At 41.2% G+C, this 12,028-nt stretch overlaps 1 protein-coding gene across 8 annotated transcripts in view; it reads left to right on the top strand.

Moving 5' to 3' along the window:
• The window catches only part of LOC109639951 (voltage-gated potassium channel KCNC1-like), a 74,408-nt gene that overhangs the window by 25,418 nt on the left and 36,962 nt on the right, over positions 1–12,028 (top strand). For all 8 annotated transcript variants that reach the window (XR_011241081.1, XR_011241080.1, XR_011241083.1 and 5 more), the window contains exons 2-3: positions 7,991–8,122; positions 8,840–9,701. Coding sequence is in view for 4 of the 8 variants with exons in the window: in XM_020103694.2 (XP_019959253.1) it covers positions 7,991–8,122; positions 8,840–9,701 (994 nt within the window). In the remaining 4 variants the exon portion in view is untranslated. The remainder of the gene's footprint in view (positions 1–7,990; positions 8,123–8,839; positions 9,702–12,028) is intronic.

Here is a 12,028-nt window from a genome sequence, read left to right as displayed (position 1 = left end):
GGACATCCAGCCTCCTCCTTTATACCAACTGGGTCCTACCAAGAAACATTGATTAGTATTTAATAATCAATTTTCAAAAAGGGAGATTACACCTGGTACACAAAACATCTTAACATTCTCTACTGCATAACAAAACATGCCAAACACACTTTTATACCCATATAAGTTTTCAAAGACAATTAAAACAGTGTTTTTTCCTTATGACACACTCAGCACCCCTCCAACTCTTCCATACCTTGTGCCTTCCCCCTGGAACCCTTGTTCAGAAGCCAATGGTACCCTCCAGCACAGTTTTGGCAGTTCTGGGTCTAAAGTACAGCAGAGAGGAAACAGGTGACAAACAATTCATTGTGTTCGTTAAACACTTTTAACAATAAATACAATCTTTAATATCGATGCTAGTCGCTGTGTATTTATTTTAAAATACATTAGTGCATTCTATGTCTACGTCTGAAAAAAATTAATATATCTTGTTTTATTGGCGGGTCTCCCGACATTAACAAACAAATCGCTACACAGCAATACAGATGCCTCAGAGCTTGTTATTCTCCTTATAACAAGTGTCTATGCTGTGTGTATGTGTGTGAGTGTGCTTCTTACTTTTAAAGGGCACGGGCTAACCCCGTGACAGGGACTTTCATCAGGGATTCTTATTCTTTGGCTTAGAACTCTTCCTCCGTCATTTCTTCCCCTGCAACCTTTTAAGGCTCATTTATGCTGCCTTTATGTGAAGAGATGCGTCCGTTTCAAACAGTTAACCATCACTGTCGATATACCTACATTTGTCAGTTCCATTGGTATGGTTGTTAAGCAATACATCCGCAAGAGGGCAGCGCAGAGTCGATAGTTTATGAAAACAACAAACATGGTCATGGCGGAGGAGGTTGCGATAATGCACCTCTTCAAAGAGAAGCAAAAGAGGCAGTTTGTCCCCTTACAAACTATTTAAGTCAAATTTTTTCCTCATGTCTTATGTCCATATTGATATTTTCTACCCTGCCCCCCCGACAATTTCCTGTGTGCTGCTCTGCTTCATCTATTTTGTCCAAACTTTTTCCCTTTTTATCTAACATTGAGCATAAATGAGCCTTCACACCTCCTCCACAAGCATGTAGCTGCTGTTAAGGATTTTCCTTATATGCTTCATATAAAGATACGTTTCCTAACTTGAACATGATCAGGTGATTTCTAGTTCATTCTTGTCACCTGACAAGTAACTTGCCAATGTCATAGTTATCTATGGAATACTTGTACAAGTTTGTCTGATAGATTTTGATCACTGAACGGATCATCATTTTGCATTCGATTGATTGCTGTTCCAAACCTGTGAAGAGTGTGACAGTCCAATATTCACTTTCTGGTTGTTAAGCTAAATCACAACATACCCCATGAAAAGCAGCACCTGGCTCTTTAGCTGCTCAGCATTCAATTCTTCACAGTTACCGCAAACCTTTCTTATATATCTATCTTTTTCTAGCTGTTTTGTGGAGGCCAGGTATTTTTTTGGAGACAACGGAGAACATCTCCACAACATGTAAAACTGATGAACAACAAATCAAAGGCATGTGTCATGGTTGGATAAGAGAACAGTCAAGTAGTTAACGCGTCTAACGTGGGAAAAATGCATAGACCAGAGAGGCTTTGACACAACTGGGTAAGCAGTGGTGAGCACCAGTGGTCTGCAAACCAAGGTCCAATGACACGGTGTAGGGAGATGTGATGGAACAAGATCCATTTCCCAACTTATAGGACTCAAGCAATTAAAGACTGAATGCAACATAAGTCTGTATGGTAAGCCCTGGTGCCGCTGACACAATCGGTCGAGGTTTTAAAGAGACATCCCCGCTGAGATGCATCGTAAATTGTCAAGCGAAATGTGTTATGGAAAATGTCTTCAAACAGATTAAAATGGCTGATGACCTGAGCAAGAGGACCAACATCCACACCAAGTATAACAGTTACATGGATATATACAACAATGACAAGAAGTTAGAAGACTAGAGTTTGACATGCCTGCTGAGTCGAGGCGCATGCGGGGTGAAAGACATGTTTGTGGAGGAGGGGAAGGGGGAGTATATCACGACAAGCCAGATTGTTACGGGATCACGAAAACCTTCATTTCTCCGCCACTGAAGAATTAACTTAGATAAAAAATAGAGAATTTGAGTTTCAACTTAAAAATTCGCCTTCATCATAAAACATTTCCTTTGTTTATTATTCGTCAACATTTATGACAAAATTAATAAAGAATTTAAACAGAAGAAAAAATGTTTTCTCCAAGGCAAAGACAATGATTTACCTCAGGTTCATCTGCTCTAACTTGCCTGATGACTCTATCACAGGATGTCCATTGGCAGATCAGAGCGGTTTTGGCTTCATGGACCAACATAGTCATAATGTTTCTGTTTTTGTCAATTAGTACCTGCATAAACACATTTTTGGCAAATGTGTAAACAAACAATTGTCTATTTGAATATCCACCATAAATTAGCATTCATTGTGAGTCTTTTTGTGTTTTCCCAGTGTATTCTCACTCTCTTTAAAATGAAGCCTCTACCAACTCCTGAGGAAAAATAGCTGACTATGTATTACACTAGCTAACTGCTAACGTTGTCTGACTTCCTGGGTGGTGCAAGGCACATTTTTATTGCTGTAAATAGACACATTTTGAAGCTGAAAACAGGGTTGCTCAGAGCAAACTTATGAGATGAACTATCAAAGAAAGGAAGAAAGAAAGAAAATGATTCAGCACATAGAGATCTAAAGGCATCAAGCGATGACGAAAAATGGAAGAATACAAATGAAGGAGAAAGGTATAAAAAGAGTGACAAAAATAGAAGAGAAAAAAGCCAAGACAGGAGGGAGAAGGCATAGTCAGTGATGAAGAAGATAAAGAGGGAAAGCCAAAGAATGAGAGGAGATTGTTCAGGGGAGGTAAGGGAAGAGATTTAGGTCACTCTGTATGACTGACAGAAGCGAGGGAATATGATGATGAAGATGAAGGAAGGAAATTACTAAGATAGAAGAGGAGAAAGAGAAAGATGAACCACTATTTAACCAGTAGTCTGTATATAAAGGTGGATGACGCATCTCCAAATGTTGCCAAAATATCCCAGATACAGGAGCTGCCATCTTTCACTGGTGATGCCATGTGGAGCCAGAGTCTGCACAGTGAAGAGAGAGGAGCGGTGCTATGGAGGTCCCGCCAAACAGGCACTTGAGTAAAACCAAACTCATCAGGAACATTAACTTCATTCATTTAAAGTGCACTTATATGTATATACATATCAATACAATATTAATGATACAATATAAGTACATGTATTCTCTATTCTAAAGGAATTATGTTCATAGGTAACACAGAAAATATACAACCCACATAAGCCACCACAACACAAATGATCAAGTGTGTTTTTGATAAAGTCAAGCCATGAAATCAAATCTGAAGTAGATATTAAGTTTTGATTCCCAGACATGGTTCACACTGAACTCTTGGGTGCAGCAGATAAACAGGATCAGCCGTACCGGTTTAATGTTGCTGATCGTGTATACAAATTATGAAATGTATGAATTAAAGTGTATTAATCAACATTATCAATAATAATGATTACAAATAAAAGTTGTGGTGAGAAATTCTCTGTCCCAGAGATTTGATGACTTAACAAATGTTGACGTGGTAACTACCAGACACTCGCTGAGCTGCTACTTTGTCATAAATACAACAGAGAAGTAGCTGCTGTATTTTTTTTTTACAGTGTAGCCAAACAAAGCATGTGGTTTTATTGATTATGTCTTGATTGTGATCTGATTTCATGCTGCACACAGTGCGAGTCAAATCAAATCAAATCTAATGGTTTTCACGATCTTTATCTCTCTGTTGTAAACTCAGTAGTTTTGTCCTCCTAAAGCCGTACTCCACTTTCCCTGTGATCTGACTGGTCAGGAGTCTGGAGGGCAGGTTTTGAGCTGATGCTCTCTCGAGTAGGTTATCCATTCAAAATAGATTAACATGGTAATCTCCTCTTAAAATGAGCTGGTTTCATGATCCTGGAAAAGTCCCAAAGGTGACTTGTAATTATACAAATTCGGGCTCACCATATGTACTTGTGTATTTCTCTGATTGTAGCTAATATATCGTATTAATGGTGAATTGTTTACACTTGGAAAATGTTGTCAGTCTTCGTGAGGGTTTTGTAAAAGTCAAAATGACACAGTCAGTTTATAATGTTCCCTTAACTGGCCACAATTTAGGCTAAAGCCCTCGTATCAGCCAGTCTTACAATCACATTATTTTACCATGATGCCTAATGGAGGATGGTTATCTACTGCAGCGTCTGACAGAGCAGACACACATTTGGGAAACATTTGGCAGGAAGAATGTGTTTCCCTCTGAAAGAGTTCATGGTGTTAGCTGTGATCTGACAAAAACAAACCAAATCTCAGCTGTATTGTTAGACAAACAATGTTTAAAGAGAAAATCATCAGTCACAGAGCCAAATACTTTTGGTTTCTGACTAAATACCTCAGACTTACTTTCTGTCTTAGTGCCACACACACACAATTTTAGAATGGTAGCAAGGTAGCTACTTGTAGCCTGGTTGGTCAACTGCTTACTATCAGTGTTACTCACCGAACACATAGTGTGTACATGAGGCCCAGGAGACATGGTGAATCCTTTCTGACCTAAAGCAATATTTTGCAATGGCAACGTTTGGAATATTTCAAATCCTGCATGGTTTTCGTCTGTGTTCATTTCCCTGTCAACATTCCCTGTCATCAGTGGATAAGTGTGAATGATTGGCAGGAAGAGACTGTCTTTTAGAGCATCAGCAACTTACTGGTCTGGAACTGAGCCCTCATCTAGCTGTAAAACATCATGAAGATAATGTTATTATAGAGAAAGTGCTTTTGCAGGAATTTGTATCTTTTTGGAACTTTAAGCTACTCAAAAAAGACAAGAGAACCAATTATGGTTTCCAGCTCGGGACACTGGGAAGGAGCGGTGTTAGTATGAACCTGATATCATTGTCGAGAGCCTGTCATGCTTGAAAAATTTAGCTTTTCTAAAGCAAAGCAAAACAAGGGAGCAATGATGCAGTTCAGCAACGTGTGAGGTCACCACATTGAAAGTGAATGGGCAGTGTTTCCTTTTAAGCCTCAAACACATTTGTGTAAATGGTCTGTATTTATATAGCACACAACCACAAGCAATTGGCAGACACGACTGTAGCAGCCGGGCAGCCTGTGAGGCACAGACCGACAGAAACCTAACAACTCATACAAGATCACTGAAACAGCAACATATAATTTGCACCTACATATGCACATAAAACCCAAACAGGCAACAAAACTAGGACTGGGAATGTAATGGGCTTACCTGGGATGGGTCCACTGAAATGTTGAACGGAGCTGATTTGCATGAAGTGTTTTCACACTGCAAAGGAATCGGATCATGGTTGAGTTTGATCCTGACCGAGACAACGTCTTGTGGTTGGACTCAATTTTGGTCTTTTGATCTGTACCGTTGTCCGAGGCACCTTTCACACCTTTTATTTTGGCTCAGAATTAACAGGAAAGTCAGAAGGCCTGGACCGAACAAAGGAGTTGTGAAAGCACCCTCAAGCTACGCTGAGTTAAGGGAATTAGAACTAGAGGGAGGTTAAATAGTCATAGTCAAACCAGTGCTCTCCATTAGTCCCCAAAGGATTGAACAAGATGATAATGACCTGAAGTCCATTTCATTTTATTCAAAATTCTTCCACTCAGACTGATTTTTGTTATCCACATACTTGTCGGATAAAGAGCAACAGAGGAAACTTCCCTGCATTATTCTTTGCAAGAAATACCATAATAAAATAACTCATATGGAGAAAAAATTGATGGGGCAGCATCCAGTTAGAGAAAGAGCAAGTTGAAAAGTTAAATGAGAGGATGTTTTTGTTTCTGCTTTTAATAACTCTCCGACAACCCTAAAATGTTCAAGAACGTGTGTGTGTGCGTGTGTGTGTGTGTGTGTGTGTGTGTGTGTGTGTGTTTTGTGTATCCAGGGCAGCTCTAGATAGCAGTGTTAAATTAGACCATGATAATAAGCTGTGGGACTTTCTGTGCTCCCTGAGGTTTAGAGGAAGACTTCATTTGTCTATCTTCATCACTTAGCTGAAGAGCGTGCTCGTATGCACACACACACACACACACACACATAGAGAGAGAGAGAGCATTCTAACATGTGTAAATACTTAACCAAACACATACAGTGGTTACATTTAAGTACACACACTTATATATACATGGAGCTGATTACACAAGCACTGCACATAAATATGCTGTATGTCCATAACACGTCAGTAGACACACACACACTGACATACACACAGAGCAGTAAGTCGACCTTCATCACTGACCTAGCAGGCAGTTGCACTGCTGTATGCGTGCACACACACACACACACACACCTTTCCTATGTCGTTACAGGGAGTCTGTTTACATACACACAATTAATCAGTTTAATCTGACTGTACATACTCCCACTGGACCAAAACACACAATCAAATATTTCGACATTCCATAGTTATGTCGATCAACGGTTGCATTTATCAGCAGCAGCCAACTGTTTAAGATGTTTATGAGTCTCAGAGAGTTTTACAAATGGAATGATCAACAAAAACATAAACAAAAACCTGGGACAAAACAGACATGATAGTTATTGGGTCTCATTTACAGCTTTTGCATTGCTGTGCAGAGCATTTCAGTGTCTTTCTAGTTCAAAAGGATTTTTTTGGCGACTTCATTGTCTGGATTCAGTCTCAGGGCTCTCATTAACCTGCTTTCAGTCTCAGGGCTCTGTCAAACCAGCCTGTCCAGCAGACAGACACAGTTAGAGACTAGCTGTCAAAAACAATCGAACAATTAGCCACTAAAGAGTCAGACATTATGTCTGAGGAGTCGGAGAGAGTGTGAGAGTGAATATAGGACTTCAAACGAATTCTAATGCTGTGATATTACCGGATGTGCTTACAGTTTCTTGTATTGTCACAGTTGTGGGCTTGCAGCTCGTTCTGCTGCCCAAATGAAGCAAGGAATTCTGCCTGTTTTCGTTTCCATAAATATGTAACCATGCTTTTCTCCCTCAGCCACGGTCTCACTAATTCTCTTTGATTATCTGCTTCTCATCACGCAGTTTCTGATCAACCTTTGCTCCAAAGTTAAAGACGGTTGCTCATGAGCAGATCAAGCCAAATATGTAAATGTTGTGACTGTGAAAAATTGAGTTGGCTCAGAATCGACAACTCAGTATCTGCATTATCATGAGGCAGGACAGTGCTGAGAAGGAATATTAGGGTTGAGAAAATGCAGGGACAAAGAGATTGGAAGGTAAGGGACAGTTGGAGACTCAAAGAGATGCTGCAGAGCAACATACAGAACATGTGTGATGATACACTGCAACAAATTTGAGCACTTTTACTGTTGTAAGGCAGATAGAGTGTGTATGTGTGTTTTGGTGGTTAAAGACGTTTGGCGATAACTGATCTTATTACACACTCTCTCTCTCACACACACACACACACACACACACACAGACCCTCTGTACCTCATTTCCTTAACACACTCCATCCATCATCCTCTCCTCCCTCCCTCTATCTCTCTGACTGCCGTTATCAGTGGGATTGCAGCAGTCAAGACATTTGCGCTGAGTTAACAGCATTTGTCCTCAGTGTGTCAATGCCGCCCCCTATCTGCAGCGTGTTGGCATAACCACTGCTTTCCACATACTGCAATGGCCCAAACCCCTCCTCCTCCATCAGCAATCCCATGAACACCAAAATACTAAAGACAAAGGCTCATACTGTCGACAAAAACAGTGTTGCCCCTGCAGTGTTGGTGTGCAGCTGTGACAGTCTCCTGCTCTTTTTCAGTAAAAGGAAGGTAATATGTTTTATGTGCAAAATGCAACATTTCCCTGAACCCTCTGTCTGTTTCTCTCTCTCTGCAGTATGTGGCATTTGGCTCACTCTTCTTCATCCTCCTCTCCATCTCCACCTTCTGCCTGGAGACCCACGAAGCCTTCAACACCATCTACAACAAAACGGAGAATGTCACAATCGGCAACGTGACACACGAGGAGGTAGAGTGACGTTTCTGCCTATTGGTCCGTTAGTCTTGATGTGAATGTGACACTCCAGCAACAGCTCTTTGATAAAAATAAAGTGAAGTGATTTGTGAGAAACAGATTAAAAATGAATGAAGAAGCAGCAGAGGCTAAAATATCCATAAATTTTTTAGAACCCTTTGGATCAACCTTGAGAAGTACTCTATTCTACATATCCCATAATGCAATTATTAGCATCATTTTGCTAGGCCCTCCTTGCAAGGTCAATGCATCATCTCATACATCACCTAAGGAGAGATAACCCTTATGGCAAAACCACAGTTTTCTTTTTATTACACTTGACAAAGCTCCTCCAGATCCATATAAGTCATCATTACACAATTTTCATCACATGCTAAGATGTACTTTTCATAAATAAGTGTCATTTAGTATAGTTTATTTCATTTATTCTGCAGGGACCATGCCCAATTATCATTAACCTCAATGAATAAAAAATATGTATCGTAACAGATGCAAAATTGATGTAGATGTTAGGTATAATTTAGGATTGCCCTAAAATGAGTTACGTATTTTTAGTTTAGAGTTGCACTGAATTGGTGACATACTGGGACTCTGAAGCATAAATGAAAAACTGTTACCTGTGAAACATTGTATTGTGCTCTCAGGCGTATAGCCTGTCCTGAAGGGCTCGATAAAAGCAATTAATCCTTTATTTTTTGTTTCACCCTGCAGATAGTGTATGAGGTGGTCACAGATGGCTGGCTGACATATGTGGAGGGCGTCTGTGTTATCTGGTTCACCATTGAGGTGATGATGCGCGTCATCTTCTGCCCTGACAAGGCAGAGTTCTTCCACAGCGCCCTTAACATCATAGACTTTGTGGCCATCGTGCCCTTTTACCTGGAGGTGGCATTGAGTGGCCTCTCCTCAAAAACAGCCAAAGACGTGCTGAGCTTCCTGCGTGTGGTGCGTTTTGTCCGTATCCTGCGTATATTCAAGCTGACCCGCCACTTTGTCGGTTTACGGGTCCTGGGCCACACTCTGCGGGCGAGCACCAACGAGTTCCTGCTGCTCATCATCTTCTTGGCGCTGGGCGTCCTCATCTTTGCTACCATGATCTACTACGCTGAACGCATTGGTGCCGACCCAGATGATCCAACGGCTGCCGCCCACACCAACTTCAAGAACATCCCCATTGGCTTCTGGTGGGCTGTGGTGACCATGACCACACTGGGCTATGGAGATATGTACCCTGAGACATGGTCGGGAATGTTGGTGGGGGCCCTCTGCGCCTTGGCTGGTGTGCTGACCATTGCCATGCCTGTGCCCGTTATTGTCAACAACTTCGGCATGTATTACTCCCTGGCCATGGCCAAGCAGAAGCTCCCCAAGAAGAGGAACAAGCACATCCCCCGAGCGCCACAGCCAGGCAGTCCTAACTACTGCAAGCCAGACGCCCTGGCCATGGCAACCGCCTCTCCTCACAGGCTGATGGGCAATGTGCTTGGGCCGGGCATGGTAGGATCTGGCAGCATGATGGGTACTGGAGACTGCCCATTGGCACAAGAGGAGATCATTGAGATCAACAGGGCAGGTGAGTGATTGAACATGTATGGATGGGAATGTTTCAGTGGGGCCTTGAAAATCTAAACGTGTGAATATGATGGTGTAACTGAACAACTGTCTTTCAAATACCAGAGTAGTAATTCAAGGTCAGCCTCACATGCCCCACACAGCAATGCTGGAATGTCAACTGACTTGCTGACAACAATAGATCTGCTTGTGAGAGGCAAAAAAAACCAGCACAAATCTTTCAGCTTAAATTCAAAATTTAGAGTCAAAGCGGTGGTGGACATTTCTGATTATCTGTTATTCTATTATTTTCAGTTTATTGATTTTGATCACTCATTTACTGTAGTGTTAAAATATTAAAAAATGCCGATCATCAGAGGCAAACAAGTATTTTTTATAACCTGTACTGTGTCTTAACCTTGACCACCACTAATTGTAATCCTTGAATCTCACTGATAAAGTCATTGTGAAATTGCTTGAATTTCAGTTGGAGCATTAGAGTGTTGTTCTCATTGAGCAGCAGAGGTCATGGGAAATGTTTGTGTCTTGAAGGGCTCAGACATTGTTTTACGCATGGTTTGGAATGGATGAAAAACGGATTGGTTCTTCAGATCAGACGTCTCTTCTTCTCGACTTTAATACTTACAGAATTCCAAATTCTAAAGTTAATCACTGGAGTGGCCTTAACAAGATCATTATATAAAACTGTCAAAGTTTCTGACTCTCCCGCCAACCAGAGGTCAGATTTAAAGCACTGTGATGATGTGAGACTTGTGTATCTAAGAGGGTTTAAAGCTGTAAATAACTTACTGATGTCCTCATTCTTCCTAGAGTGGAGTACACTAAAATAGATTTTAATTTACGATGGGGCGAGGAAAGCTCAGGAAAAAAAATATTACTTTCACTTGACAAATCCATCTCTTTCTTGTCGCAGCCCGATGCTGTACCACCAAGGCTGACATGTCATGATAATCCTGGATGGGGTCTATATCGCTGTACATTATTTTCTGACTGCTGAAACATTGATCCTGGCCATCTCATCCAGTCTCTGCTCTGCTGTTTTAATAGACATGTCCATCATCCTCTCTCTCTCTCTCTCTATCTCTCTCTCTGTGTGTGTTTGTGTGTGTGTGTGTGTGTGTGTGGGTGTGTGTGTGTTTGGGTGTGTGCCATGTGTTCGTTCTGGTTTTGCACATTTTTCAATGTTAAGACCGTAAACTGCAACTGCTCCCATGAAGAGTTGGGTCAGGATATGAGATAGGTCAGCAGCAGAATAAACCACAGCATGTTTTTCAGATAAAAATAATTAGCTACAATGGCTACAAATCAACGGCAAAATAATTTTCAGCATTTCAGTAGCTGAGGGCAAAATGTCAAAAAGTAATCTCCACTGAATGCTCAGTGTTTGAATTTTAATACAACTCAATTTGTTGCACTGAAGACATTTTCTCAATTAAATCTCTCTTAGCAAGTTGTGCAATTCCAAAGTTTATGTTTTTTATTTTATGTTAATTGATCTACAATGTATTTTAGGTAAAGCTGTAGTCTTGAGGCTGCTTTGGTATAAAACTAAGCTCTATATTTTATGAAGAATTGCCCAAAGGAACATTACCTTTCTGTCATTTTGACAATGCAGCTATTTTGTCTCAATAACCTTCATTTGAGTCGCCAATGGACAAAACCACTGTAGTTGCCATGTTCACTCTCTGGATGCATGAGCGGTGCTGTGGACGTCGTGCTTTTCATTTCAGCGCACATGTCAAGTTTGACCTTATTTTTATTCAAGAATATACAGTACCAGAAACCTTACATAGCAGTTCTGCAGCTGGCACACAGCAGACATGTTCCCTCGGTGAACAACAGATGCTTGGGACGCAGCAGATCAGTGACGCAGTTCAGACACGTTGCGCACACACCCAGTGTGGCCCAGGCGTCAGTGTGACCACCATGCTGTGGTCGGCCAATCTGCCTGTAAGGTGTGAGCGTAAAAGTTGCAGGTTCTGGCCACACGGAAAAGCTGATCAAAACATGCAGCATGACAAGATCAGTGGACATGCACAGAGTCTGCTCACTGTGAAGCGAATGTAAGATCTGCTAAACAAAATCACTGGATTGTAGATGGATGTAGACTATAGAGCAGCCTTCACTCAAAATGCATGTCAGATAATCGGAGAGCTTCGGAACGTGCACACGTGCGCACACACCTTTCCTCCGTCATTACAGGGAGTCTGTTTCAACCGTTCCTGTGACTGGCCAGCTGTGAGAAAACAGATAAGGATTGTACTTCTCTCTCTGGCTCTCTTTGTTCATTTGTTACATAACTGCTTTTGGCACTTTTAATGTAACCAA

Source organism: Paralichthys olivaceus, chromosome 5, assembly GCF_024713975.1.
Source record: "Paralichthys olivaceus isolate ysfri-2021 chromosome 5, ASM2471397v2, whole genome shotgun sequence".
Classification (NCBI taxonomy): domain Eukaryota; kingdom Metazoa; phylum Chordata; class Actinopteri; order Pleuronectiformes; family Paralichthyidae; genus Paralichthys; species Paralichthys olivaceus.
Note: the sequence above shows the minus strand (reverse complement) of the source record. Positions and strands in the feature narration are given on the sequence as shown.